Below are 14,640 nucleotides of genomic sequence, written 5' to 3' on the forward strand. Positions count from 1 at the left end.
ATTATTATATATGAGCACATTAAATCTCTTAAAATTCAAATCAGTCAGAAAAAATCAAATGTACAAATGAAAATGAACATCAAATCAGTTAAATCATTGTACATAAAACAGAGCAGAATGAATCATCACATCTGGGGACCATCACTACCAGCATGACTAGTATCTATGTCGACCCTACTACAGTTTAACCAGCTCAGCTATAGACTACACCAGCATGACTAGTATCTATGTGGACCCTACTACAGTTTAACCAGCTCAGCTATAGACTATACCAGCATGACTAGTATCTATGTGGACCCTACTACAGTTTAACCAGCTCAGCTGTAGACTACACCAGCATGACTAGTATCTATGTGGACCCTACTACAGTTTAACCAGCTCAGCTATAGACTACACCAGCATGACTAGTATCTATGTGGACCCTACTACAGTTCAACCAGCTCAGCTATAGACTACACCAGCATGACTAGTATCTATGTGGACCCTACTACAGTTCAACCAGCTCAGCTATAGACTACACCAGCATGACTAGTATCTATGTGGAGACCCTACTACAGTTCAACCAGCTCAGCTATAGACTACACCAGCATGACTAGTATCTATGTGGACCCTACTACAGTTTAACCAGCTCAGCTATAGACTACACCAGCATGACTAGTATCTATGTGGACCCTACTACAGTTTAACCAGCTCAGCTGTAGACTACACCAGCATGACTACTATCTATGTGGACCCTACTACAGTTTAACCAGCTCAGCTATAGACTATACCAGCATGACTAGTATCTATGTGGACCCTACTACAGTTTAACCAGCTCAGCTGTAGACTACACCAGCATGACTAGTATCTATGTGGACCCTACTACAGTTTAACCAGCTCAGCTATAGACTACACCAGCATGACTAGTATCTATGTGGACCCTACTACAGTTCAACCAGCTCAGCTATAGACTACACCAGCATGACTAGTATCTATGTGGACCCTACTACAGTTCAACCAGCTCAGCTATAGACTACACCAGCATGACTAGTATCTATGTGGAGACCCTACTACAGTTCAACCAGCTCAGCTATAGACTACACCAGCATGACTAGTATCTATGTGGACCCTACTACAGTTTAACCAGCTCAGCTATAGACTACACCAGCATGACTAGTATCTATGTGGACCCTACTACAGTTTAACCAGCTCAGCTGTAGACTACACCAGCATGACTACTATCTATGTGGACCCTACTACAGTTTAACCAGCTCAGCAGTACCAGAGAGCCAAAACCCAGGATAGAGGGGCTGAGTGAATGTGGTCTGGACTCTGTAGAGGAGGGTCATTGTGTCAGAGACACTGTAGAAGGACAGAGTACCTGCCTTGTGATCCAGGTACACTCCTACTCTGGAGGACTGAGGGCCTGATACTTTAGTCTCAACATTATTGTGTCTGAAATAATAACCATCAATAGAGCACTGTAAACTCCAGGACTTGTCATTGTATCCAAATGCATTACCTCTCTCTGTTCTGCTGATGTCTTTATATGAGACTGTTGTTATAACATACACCCCACTCCACTCCACCTCCCAGTAACAGCGTCCAGACAGACCCTCTCTACACAGAACCTGGTAGTTGTTTGTGAATCTGTCTGGATGACCAGGATATGGTTGGTCTTGGCGTGTTTGGGACACATTTCTGTTCCCTTCAGACAGAGAGAGACGTGTGCCTGCTGTGTTTGGGTCCAGTGTGAGCTGACAGGAATCTGCAAGAAGAGCAGAGCAGATACCAAGACCAATGAGGGGAGTTAGAACAATAATTTTAATCAGATACTGTATCTACCCTGTCTTTGATTAGAGCAGAGCAGAGATCAAAATCAGAGAAAAATTAGGAGTCAGATTGATACCCAGTCTTTGATTAGATCTACTATTGCTATATATTTTTTATAGAGATTGTTAGGAGTGTCAGTGAAAAGAGACTGTTAGTTACTTCACAATAAAGAGACTCACATTGTAACAACTGTTCTCTGGTCTTGGGCTCTGGAAGCAGTACAACCTCCACTATATTCACTACAGACACACAAACACATTGACAGAGAGAGGGAATGTTATCATCATACCATATTCCACATGTATATGACTAGTAGGGAACTTCCAAGGGTCTAATGTTGATGTTCTTATTATTTTCAACACACCTGTAGTGGAGATCTTGGTCCATTCTCCTTTAAGGAAGTCTTCTAGTTTCTCTCTCAGTTCAGACACAGTCTTACTCACATCTCCAAAGTACTGAAGAGGACGGACAACGATGCTGGGTAAGTCTGAAGATACACTGATACTGGAGAGAGACTGATAACTCTGGAGAGAGAGAGAGAGAGAGAGAGAGAGAGAGAGGGAGACAAAGAGAGAACAGAACCAAATGATTGAGATGAATGGTTTCAGCATTCAGATAATTTCATATCACATGAATCAAGGCAGTTTAGTTACCTGGAGGAAAGTTATGTGATCCTCTGTGTGTGAGAGCTGCTCCATCTCAGTGCTTCTCTTCCTCAGCTCAGCTATCTCCTGCTTCAGTTGCTCCAGGAGTCCTTCAGCTTGACTCACTTGAGACTTCACTTGGGCTCTGATCAGCTCCTTCACCTCAGAGCTCCTTCTCTCAATGGAGCGGCTCAGCTCAGCAAATATCTTATCACTGCCCTTCACTGCATAGCGCTGTTGAGAGAGAGACTGACTTGTCTTAATTTAATGAGCCATCCTTATTACACTAACACCCCCCCCCCTCCTAAAAACATATTGTGTGCCACAACAACCTCCACACAATCACATTATACAGTACCCAACACCACAGTACAATACACCATCCAGCTCCACATTCCAACCGTACATCCAACCCCTTCCTCTCCAGCCGTAAAGACAGCCCCCCTGAGCCCCCATACCTCCTGAAACATCTCCACACTGTTGATCATTTTGTAAAACTCAATCTCATCCCTAAGGCGTCAATGGTAATGGCATTACCCTCACCACCACTTGGCCCTGCCCTACTCTCTTCCCTCCTGGTACTCCCTCCAGCAGCCTGCCCTGTATCAGAGCTAGACCCATCCTTTGCCCCCTGAGTCCTAGGCCACACACTCTTCTCAATTTACATCAACAACATAGCTCAAGCAGTAGGAAGCTCTTTCATCTATTTATATGCAGATGACAGTCTTATACTCAGCTGGTCCCTCTCTGGATTTTGTGTTCAAAGCTTTCTTATTGTCCAACAAGCTTTCTCTTAATCCTGACCAATGTAAACATCTGTTTCCCATGCCAATATAACCCATTTGAGAGAGAGAGAGAGAGAGAGAGAGAGAGAGAGAGAGAGAGAGAGAGAGAGAGAGAGAGAGAGAGAGAGAGAGAGAGAGAGAGAGAGAGAGAGAGAGAGAGAGAGCTCCATGTTAATGTATAGGGGACACAAGTCAGTCATGGTTATGTGATGAGGTAGGCCCGCTTGCGACTTCAAAATCGGTGTCGGCCCAATGGGGACTGTCCTCTTGGTGTAACGGTCAAGATGTTGGTCTCTCCCGCAGTAGACCTAGGTTCATATCCGGTCGGTTACATTAACCAGTCTATTGTCTGAAAGGGGTCCAGACAGCCTGTTCCCGTCAGTGGCATTGGAGAGGGGCCCCTCTCCTCTCACTCTGACTGGAAGAGAGAAGTGAACTGGTGTGTCTCCTCTGGTCAACAATACTCACCTTGAAAGACTCCACATCCTGTTGGAGCTCCTTCAGCTCCTTCTCTCTCTCCTGGAATCTCTGCTGGACCTTCTGCTGACTCATCCCCAGCTGCCTCTGTGGAGAATCACTCTTCAATGAGCTATCAGGCTTAATTTGTCCAGTAGATCAATAGTATAGTAATGTGACATAGGGCCCATAGAGAGGAATTGTGATAGAAAAATTAAATACTTATCTGTTTTATTTGATATTAATAGTAAACAGTTATATAATTATCTAAGAGTAAGACTGGTCTGCTAAGGCTCAGATATAGTCTGGGTGTAGAGGACATGGGTTTTAATAGAGATCGCTTGAAGCTGACAAAATGCATGTGAGACAAATGTCTCCGGTCTGACTGAGCCTGTATTCTATAGATAAGACTGTGTCAGTGACTCGAGATAAACCTGAAAGATTTTCGAGAGAAACCTGAAAGAATAGAATCCTTTCATCTGGGAAACTTATCCTGAAGGAGTAGAATAACCCCCCCATGCAGATAAACATCAGGATGAACACAGGGTGGGTTATAGTGCCCAGTTTGCATGGGGGGCAGCCATGGTTGAAGCCATTTTAGGTTTGGTATATAAAGACCCGGTATTCTCTGAATGATTCAAGCACTCAGGTCCGACAGTCAAGACTGTTGAATTGACGGCTTCATTATTGCAATAATTAATCAATATTAAATAAAGATGGTAGTTTAAGAAATGACCGAGTCTCTCTCAGTACTGACTTTCCACAACACTATCAAGCTGTATTTGTCCTGTAGATCAATAGTATAGTCATGTGACATAGGGTCCATAGAGAGGAAGGTCTACAATCTTGATGGTCCCTTTACAATATAATGTTGATTTGTTTCTATTTGAATGATTATAGTTTTAACAGTTGGTGTAAATGTATCAAGGAGTTGAGACTGAACTTTGAACTCGTTAAAGGCCATTCAGAATGATAATAGTGTTTGACTTTAGAAAATGGTGATACATTTGGAGAATCTGGGTTAACATGTCAATATACTCAAGGTTTGTGTTCATATTTGTTCTGCCGTGGATCAATTTCATTTGAATAATTTCATATTCAAACAGTCTTAGTTCCTACTGTATCTTTAATTCTTTGTTTATCAGACAGTCAAACAAGTTGTTCTGGTCTTACCTGTTTCTCAGTCCTCTCTGCTGCAGCTGACACTGTATCATGGCCTTTATGTTCATCCATCACACACTGATAGCAGATACACTGCTGATCGGTACGACAGTAAACCTCCAGCAGTTTGTCATGATGAGAGCAGATCTTCTCCTGTAGTTGTGCGGTGGCTTTGACCAGCTTGTGCTTCTTGAAAGTAGGAGATTCATAGTGAGGTTTGAGGTGACTCTCACAGTAAGAGGCCAGACACGCCAGACAGGACATGAGGGCTTTCTGTTTTCTGGTCCCTCTGCAGATATCACACGCCACATCTCCAGGTCCGGCATAGCACAGAGCAGGAGAGGGAGCAGCCTGGAGTCCTGTCTTCTTCAGTTCCTCCACCACCTCAGCCAACATGTTATTTTTCCTTAGAGTAGGCCTTGGAGTGAAGGTCTCTCTGCACTGAGGACAGCTATAGACCCCTCTCAGAACATTGTTATCCCAGCAGTCCTCAATACAGATTCTACAGTAACTGTGTCCACAGGCAGTAGTGACCGGCTCCTTCAGTAGCTCCAGACAGACAGAACAACAGAACTGGTCCTGGTCCAGCAGAACTCCTTGTTGAGCCATTTGGATGGTTGTTCACTCTCACACAGACAGATGAGACAGAGACTCAGGTCAGTTTTATTTCCTCAGAAGAGAGTTTGTGGGAGGGGGAGGGACTTCCTGGTTCTGCCAGAGGGGTGGGGTTAGAGAGGTGAGTGAGTTAAAGAGGGAGGGGTAGTCTAGTGGTTAGAGCGTTGGACTAGTAACCGGAAGGTTGTAAGTTCAAACCCCCAACCTGACAAGATACAAATATGTAATTCTGCCCCTGAACAGGCAGTTAACCCACTGTTTCTAGGCTTTCATTGAAAATAACAATTTGTTCTTAACTGACTTGCCTAGTTAAATAAAGGTAAAATAAACATTTTAGAGGGGGTAAAGGTTAGAGTGATTCCCGTTCCAATAAAGACCCTTGAATTGAATTGAGAGGGGGAAGGATTAGAAGGACTGAGAGAGCGAGACACAGTTTTGTTCCAGGTTATGGCCTTAAATGTAATATAGAATACATCAAATAATGAGGAGATTAAATAAGGGGATTAATCAGAGAAAACGACTTTACCCCAGACCAGAACAACTTGTTGGTGACTGTCTGATAAACAAATAATTAAAGATACAGTAGGAACTAAGACTGTTCGAATAAAAGATCATTCAAATGAAATAGAGCCACTCAAAACAAATATGAACACAAACCTTGATTACGTTAACCCAGACTCTCCAAATGTATCACCATTGTCTAAAGTCAAACACTATTATCATTCTGAATGGCCTTTAACGAGTTCAAAGTTCAGTCTCAACTCCTTGATACATTTACACCAACTGTTAAAACTATAATCATTCAAATAGCAACAAATCAACATTATATTGTAAAGGGACCATCAAGATTGTAGACCTTCCTCTCTATGGGCCCTATGTCACATGACTATACTATTGATCTACAGGACAAATACAGTTTGATAGTGTTATGGAAATTCGGTACTTTCAGGTTCTCTCTATCTCGAGTCACACACACAATCTTATCTATAGAATACAGGCCCAGTCAGACCGGAGACATTTGTCTCAAATGCATCACTAATCATAGACTAGTTTGGTTTTTATCACCAGGACATCAATCAATTGTCTACAAACAGTGTCAGTGGAGGAGGTGTTAAACCTATTGAAGTCATTACCTGATGGTAAATCTACAGGTTATGGTCTTATGGACAATTCTTTGCTTCTAGCAATTTTTTGCTTCACTGTGCTGCTCCACAGATTGCAGTTCCACTGAGATACATATTTAATTGGTCACTGGAAAAGGGGATGTTTGCAAATGTATGGAAGCATGGAAACTGTCGTATTCCGAAAGACAGCAAAGAACCCATTACTCCTGCTAATAGTCAACCAATTAGTCTACTCCCTACACTCAGTAAGATATTGGAGGGTATTGTGAGTAGACAAATGTGGGAGTACATGGAAAAGAATGATCTGATTACAGCCAATCAGCATGCTTATCGCAAAAGCCATTCCACGACCACTGCATTGGTTGACATGACTCAATGATTTGGATAATGGCAAATTTGTAGGTGTACTATGTTTAGATTTCAGTGCAGCATTTGATTTAGAGGATCATTAAATAATTTGTAAAAAATTAATGCATTATGGTTTTAAGGAGGTAGCATTGAATTGGGTACAGTCATATCTAACTGACAGGAAACAGTCCACCTATATCAATGGTTCATTTTCTTCCCCTAATGTGTTAAACTGTGGAATACCGCAGGGCAACTGCCTTGGCCCACTTCTTTATTTAATATATACCAACGACCTTCCCTATGCCATGGTTGAAACTCAATCTACTATATTTGCAGATGATACTACAATTTATGCAGCAAGACAATCGGTTCAAAAGGTACAGCAGGCTTTACAGGGGGATTTGAAGAATATCAGGAAGTGGGTTTGCCAAAACAAACTTGTTTTAAACACCAAGAAAACCAAAGTTATGTTGGTCTGTTCAACTAGGAAAAGGCCAAAACAGCATGGGATACAATTAAGTATGGGAGGAGTACAAATTGAAGAAGTGGCAGAAACCAAACTATTGGGAGTGCAGCTAGACAACTGCTTATCATGGTCGTGTCAAATAACTAATATATGTAAAAAAAAAAAAAAAAAGGAACAATTCTTCAGCAAATAACACAAGCATTAATTGAGAGTCAGGTGAACTACTGTCCGGTGGTCTGGGGAAATGCATCATCAAGTGAAGTTAGGAGGCTGCGGAATGCACAGAATAAAGCAGCAAGGATTGTTTTAAAGTGGAGATATGGTTCTTCTGTTGCACTATTTATTGGGTCATTATGCTAATATTATGTATGTTTGTAATAGTGTGTTATATGTGAAAGTGTGTTTGTATTATAAATTGTATTTTAATGTTTAAGGACTCTTGGAAGATTAGTCCAAATGGGGACTAAAAGAGATCCAAATCAAATCAAAATTGTCAGCTTCAAGCTCTCTCTAGTAAAACCCATGTCCTCTACACCCAGACTATCTCTAGTAAAACCCATGTCCTCTACACCCAAACTATCTCTAGTAAAACCCATGTCCTCTACACCCAGACTATCTCTAGTAAAACCCATGTCCTCCTCACCCAGATTATCTCTAGTAAAACCCATGTCCTCCTCACCCAGACTATCTCTAGTAAAACCCATGTCCTCCTCACCCAGACTATCTCTAGTAAAACCCATGTCTTCCTCACCCAGACTATCTCTAGTAAAACCCATGTCCTCTACACCCAGACTATCTCTAGTAAAACCCATGTCCTCTACACCCAGACTATATCTAGTAAAACCCAGACTATCTCTAGTAAAACCCATGTCCTCTACACCCAGACTATATCTAGTAAAACCCATGTCCTCTACACCCAGACTATCTCTAGTAAAACCCAGACTATCTCTAGTAAAACCCATGTCCTCTACACCCAGACTATATCTAGTAAAACCCAGACTATCTCTAGTAAAACCCATGTCCTCTACACCCAGACTATATCTAGTAAAACCCAGACTATCTCTAGTAAAACCCATGTCCTCTACACCCAGACTATCTCTAGTAAAACCCAGACTATCTCTAGTAAAACCCATGTCCTCTACACCCAGACTATATCTAGTAAAACCCATGTCCTCTACACCCAGACTATCTCTAGTAAAACCCATGTCCTCTACACCCAGACTATCTCTAGTAAAACCCAGACTATCTCTAGTAAAACCCATGTCCTCTACACCCAAACTATATCTAGTAAAACCCAAACTATCTCTAGTAAAACCCATGTCCTCTACACCCAGACTATCTCTAGTAAAACCCATGTCCTCTACACCCAGACTATCTCTAGTAAAACCCAGACTATCTCTAGTAAAACCCATGTCCTCTACACCCAGACTATCTCTAGTAAAACCCATGTCCTCTACACCCAAACTATATCTAGTAAAACCCAGACTATCTCTAGTAAAACCCATGTCCTCTACACCCAGACTATCTCTAGTAAAACCCATGTCCTCTACACCCAGACTATATCTAGTAAAACCCAGACTATCTCTAGTAAAACCCATGTCCTCTACACCCAGACTATATCTAGTAAAACCCAGACTATCTCTAGTAAAACCCATGTCCTCTACACCCAGACTATATCTAGTAAAACCCATGTCCTCTACACCCAGACTATATCTAGTAAAACCCAGACTATCTCTAGTAAAACCCATGTCCTCTACACCCAGACTATCTCTAGTAAAACCCATGTCCTCTACACCCAGACTATCTCTAGTAAAACCCATGTCCTCTACACCCAGACTATATCTAGTAAAACCCATGTCCTCTACACCCAGACTATCTCTAGTAAAACCCAGACTAGCTGCAGGAAGATAGAGTGGACACAATAAACCTCAGCCTTAGCAATTATATAATTGTTTACTATTAATATCAAATAAATGAGATAAGTAATTAATTTTTCTATCACAATTCCTCTCTATGGGCCTTATGTCACATTACTATACTATTGATCTACTGGACAAATAAAGCTTGATAGCTCATTGAAGAGTGATTCTCCACAGAGGCAGCAGAAGGTCCAGCAGAGATTCCAGGAAAGAATCTTCTCTCTTCCAGTCAGAGAGAGAGGAGAGGGGCTCCTCTCCAATCGCACTGACCCCACTGTTGGGAACAGGCTGTCTGGACCCCTTTACATTAATAGACTGCTTAATGTAACCGACGGGATATGAACCCAGGTCTACTGCAGGAGAAACCAACATCTTGACCATTACACCAAGAGGACAGTCCCCTTTGGGCCGACACTGATTTTGAAGTCACTTTTGGGCCTACCTCATCACATAACCATGAGTAACCATGACTGACTCATGTCCCCTATACATTAACATGGATCTCTCTCTCTCTCTCTCTGTCAAATGTGTTATATTGTCATGGGAAACAGATGTTTACATTGGTCAGGATATGTTTCTTGCTTTGGTCTTGGGAACAGGACACCATTGAAAGGAGTGTTTTCTGGGATAGTGTTAAGTGTGGAGGTGGAGCAATTGAAGTTGAAGACTCCTGGTGTTTGTGATGACCACCGTTTGGTACGACGCAGACCCGGTGGTGAGCGTGGTGAAACAGAGGAGTCACTGTCAGTCCTTTTGAGTCTTTACCTGACAAAGTCATGTTAGGATATATCAGTTATCCTGTTAGAGTCTTTGTGTTGAATCCACTGAGCTGTTTCAGGTGCAGCGTTTATGGTCATGTTGCAGCAGTTTGTAGGAGGGAGATTCCAAGATGGGGGAAGTGTGCAGGAGGTCATGGGAAAGAGGATTGTGTAGTTTTGGTGGATAAAGTTGTATGTGTCAACTGTAGGGGTGTCCATGTTGCTGGTGATCAGAAGTGCTCGGTGAGAGAGAAGCAGGTTGAGGTGGATAGAGTCAGAGTAGTGCAGAAGGTGTCGTATGCTGAGGCAGTGAAGAAAGTAGAGGAGGATGGGTCAAGGGTGAGGGATCCTGTGAGGATCCCTGTGAGTAGTAGATCTGTGCCAGCACAGAGGGATAGGCCAACGAGTGATATATGCTTCAGTAAGGTTGGCTTCTTAGCGTTCATAACAATGGTTATCAACTGTACCAGATAAATGGAATGTAAATCACAGAAAATAGATGTTGTGGTGGCAGCTGCATCAAAGTATTTGGTCATACAAGATTTGACTTCAGAAGAGTTACAGGGTGTGTTGAGTGGTGGTGTCCCGTCCTCCCAGGTCGTTGTCATGGTGCAGGATGAGGGTCAAAGTAGTGGAATGGGTTAGTGGGTTTTTAATGACTGTAGGGTTAGTTGTCATGGTGCAGGAGCAGATAGGGTCAAAGTAGTGGAATGGGGTAGTGGGTTTTTAATGAGTGTAGGGTGGGTTGAAATGGTTTTATTTAGTATTGTCATAATTTCCCCTTTTCCCTTTTATATCACAAAGTATCATGGATTTATATTATAGTCCAGTTGGGGGCGGTAATGCAACATACTGGATGCCAACCGCCGTTAAACTCCAAAGAAGAAGAAACGTTATATTATGTCTGTGTACAGTGTTGTAACGATGTCTCTCTCTCTCTCATTCCATCACTTTCATGGTAGTTGGTTGTGTGGGTCTCTGGGTATGAATGGGGTGCTGGACAGAATCCAGTATACAGCTTTAAGGATATGTATTGGTGCATTTAAATCAACATCTGTATGTGTCTGACTAGTGGAGGCAGGTGAGATGCATTTGGATATACAATGTAATAAATTGTCATTAGCTTATTGGGTTGAAAGGCTGTGAGGTTGAGCATCCCACTGCTACTGTTCTAGATGACTGTTGGGAATAGACTAGTAGACAAGGCAGTGGTTTGGTTGGACAGTTGGAAAGCTTTCTGATGAGAGTGGTTTGAGGGAGTTGGAGGTTGGCCCTTCTGTGGTGATAGGGGATGTACATACAAATACATTTAGTTTATTATATATATTTTCTAAAGATAAATATTTATATTTTTATGGTTGACATTGTCTTCCAACGTAACTACCCCTTAACATATAAACACAGACACTGGACATAGACACTGAAAATGAATTTATAGCTCTCAAAAGATCCTTTGCTTTGCTGAGCAGTTAGTTTTCAGGAGTGTGCTGCCTGCCTTCAGAGGAGTCTGTCTGTGAATAATGGGGGTGGCAGGTAGCCTAGTGGTTAACTAGGCAAGTCAGTTAAGAACAAACTCGTATTTACAATGACAACCTACCGGGGAACAGTGGGTTAACTTCCTTGTTCAGGGGTAGAACTACAGATTATTACCTTGTCAGCTCGGGGATTCAATCCAGCAACCTTTTGGTTACAATCCCAATGCTCTAACCACTAGGCTACCTGCTGCCCTTTCACAGAGGCCTAGTTTACCTTTCCGTGAGTCATTTAGCAGACACTCTTATCCAGAGCCACAAGGGTTAAGTGACTAAAAAAGGCGAATTACAGATTTTTCAGCTAGTCGGCTCGGAGATTCGACTAGGTGAACCTGTTACTGTTACTGCCTAACACTCTTAACCGCTAGATTACAAACAACTAAATGTTTAACACAAAAGTCAAAAGGTAGTAGATAAATGGTAAGCTGGTTAAATAAAAGACTGCTGTTATAACATGTCTGTTTATTTCACTAAATATCTCACAATGTGTAAATGTAAAATGTTTTATGTCGGATTTTAATCAGGAAAATCTCCTCTTTCTAATGACATAGGTTTGGGCAGGGTACTCTGCTGTTATTGATCGCTAGACCAGAAATAGTCAGAACTTTCATTTCTTGCCGACTTCCTGGAAATGCAGACATAAAAGCACAAGGCACCATCGAGGTGCGGATGTTTACTTTCTTATACATATTTTTTTCCAGTTTCGTCCTAAAAACAGATGGTAGTGGTAAAATAAAAAGGTAGACATTTTTTGGTGCCATTTAGGGAAAATGGAATTGGGTTTGTGGCTGGATCAGCAGCTCTTCATCATGTGGCCAGAGAGACTCAATACAGCAGGGGTCTCTGATTTCTATGCTGCAGTACTGAGGGTCTGGCAGCTGCTGAGACCCACACGAGACGGGGGTGTGGTGCCTGGGCCGTGGGTATGGGAGGAGACCATCTACCACAACCCACTGATCACTGGGTTTGGTGGACCTGGAGAGCAGGGTGGCAGCGTTCTGACTCAGCAGCACAGAGGCTACTGTACCGTACAGAGGTGGGCTTAGAGGGGGTAAAGGGGCATCAGTGGCAGGGGGTTATGGGGGCTGAGAGCATGGCAGGATATAGGTGGAGGGTGCTCTATCAGCTCCCAGTGCTGGAAAGGTCAGGGGTCATCCAGTGGAGGGTATTACATGGAGCCCTGGACACCAATAGCTGGTTGGCTCGGGTTGACCTGGGAGTTCGGGAAGGGTGGTCATCATGTTTTTTCTGTGTTGCCAGGGTAATGCCATTACTGTTAACGCCTTAGGGTTGAGATTGAGTTTTACAAAATTATCAACAGTGTAGAGATGTTTCAGGAGGTATGGGGGCTCAGAGGGGCTGTCTGTACGGCTGGAGAGAAGGGGTTGGATGTACGGTTGGAATGTGGTGCTGGATGGTGTATTGTACTGTGGTGTTGGGTACTGTATAATGTGATTGTGTGGAGGTTGTGGTGGCACGCAATGTGTTTTTAGGAAGGGGGGGGGTGTAAGTGTAATGAGGATGCCAAGTCAGTCTCTCTCTCCCTCTCTCTCTCTCTCATTGGATCCAGAGCTGACAGCCAGTCGAGTGGGTGGAGGACCCAGTATATATCTGGGCTCTAAGGGGTGGGTTAGGAAGAACTGGGAAGGAGTGTCACAAGTGGTTGAGTCGAGGATGAAGAAGTGGAGGTGTCTCCTCTCCCAAGTGTCATACAGAGGGAGGGTGCTGATCATCAACAACTTGGCAGCATCCTCCCTTTGCCAGAAAATGAGCATTCTCAACCCCCCTGGTGGTCTGCTTGTGGACCTGCAGAGTAAGTTAGTGAATTATTTTCTGGTTGGGGCGTCACCGGCTGAGGGCGGCGGTGTTCTGTACCGGCCTGTCCGGGAGGGGGGACAAGGCCTGATCCACCTGGAGAGCAGCCAAGCGAAGGCTCAAGTGAGTCAAGCTGAAGGACTCCTGGAGCAACTGAAGTAGGAGATAGCTGAGCTGAGGAAGAGAAGCACTGAGCTGGAGCAGCTCTCACACACACAGGATCACATCCATTTCCTCCAGGTAACTAAACTGCCTTGTTACATGTGATATGAAATTAACTTAATGTGAAACTAATCATCTCAATAATTATGGTGTCCTCTCTGTCCCCCCCTCTCTCTTGCTCTCTCTCTGTCTGTCTCTCTCTCTGTCTCCAGAGTTATCAGCCTCTCTCCAGTATCAGTGTATCTTCAGACTTACCCAGCATCATTGTTCGTCCTCTTCAGTACTTTGGAGACGTGTCTGATGTGACGACCCTCCCACTCTGTCTGCCGTATTCTCTCTTTGTTCTTGTTTCCTTATTAGGATGCCGGTGGGCGGAGCTGGGAGGGTCGTTAGCTACATGGGAAACACCTGGGCCCGGTGTGTCACAGGATAAATACACCACTTCCCCATTCATGGAGGAGACTCTCTCCATGCAGACACCTTTATGTAATTTTGTTGTGTTGGGGGGGGGGGTTGTTTGCTATAGCATCTTTCAACACCCTGCATTATCACATTCATGCATGCAAAACACTCACTTACACCATTGTATATTGTACTTAGTTACTTTATTTAATTAATATATGTTTTGTTACTCCTTATCTCCACGTTGTCTCCCTTTTGTTACGGGCTTTGAGCCGGTTCGTGACACTGAACTGAGAGAAACTAGAAGACTTCCTTAAAGGAGAACAAGATCTCCACTACAGGTGTGTTGAAAATAATAAGAACATCAACTTTAGACCATTGAAAGTTCCCTATATACAGTTGAATTCGGAAGTTTGCATACACTTAGGTTGGAGTCATTAAAACTCGCTTTTCAACCACTCCACAAATTTCTTGTTAAACTACAGTTTTGGCAAGTTGGTTAGGACATCTACTTTGTGCATGACACACGTAATTTCTCCAACAATTTGTTTACAGACACATTGAATTATAAGTGAAATAATCTATCACAATTCCAGTGTGTCAGAAGTTTACATACACTAAGTTGACTGTGCCTTAAACAG

The 14,640-nt window shown here is 43.0% G+C and overlaps 1 protein-coding gene across 1 annotated transcript; it reads right to left on the bottom strand.

The window, feature by feature from the left end:
• Positions 1-1,220: 1,220 nt before the first annotated feature.
• On the bottom strand, positions 1,221-5,482 carry LOC110521264 (tripartite motif-containing protein 16-like). The gene is made up of 6 exons (XM_036969461.1): positions 4,871-5,482; positions 3,701-3,805; positions 2,466-2,690; positions 2,177-2,336; positions 1,992-2,051; positions 1,221-1,747 (listed from the first exon to the last, which is right to left on the bottom strand). Exons 1-6 carry the CDS (start codon positions 5,465-5,467, stop codon positions 1,236-1,238), a joined length of 1,659 nt encoding a protein of 552 aa, XP_036825356.1. The 5' UTR covers positions 5,468-5,482; the 3' UTR covers positions 1,221-1,235.
• Between the last annotated feature and the right edge of the window lie 9,158 nt (positions 5,483-14,640).

Source organism: Oncorhynchus mykiss, chromosome 30 (genome assembly GCF_013265735.2).
Source record: "Oncorhynchus mykiss isolate Arlee chromosome 30, USDA_OmykA_1.1, whole genome shotgun sequence".
In the NCBI taxonomy this organism is placed as follows: domain Eukaryota; kingdom Metazoa; phylum Chordata; class Actinopteri; order Salmoniformes; family Salmonidae; genus Oncorhynchus; species Oncorhynchus mykiss.

Excerpts from the sequence above, each read along its gene's own strand:
- LOC110521264 (XM_036969461.1), bottom strand. The coding sequence starts at position 5,467 with ATGGCTCAACAAGGAGTTCTGCTGGACCAGGACCAGTTCTGTTGTTCT. Across the intron at positions 2,691-3,700 it reads AGTCTTTCAAGGTGAGTATT|CGCTATGCAGTGAAGGGCAG; the intron begins GTTGACCAGAGG and ends CTCTCTCAACAG. Across the intron at positions 2,052-2,176 it reads GACCAAGATCTCCACTACAG|TGAATATAGTGGAGGTTGTA; the intron begins GTGTGTTGAAAA and ends GTGTGTCTGTAG.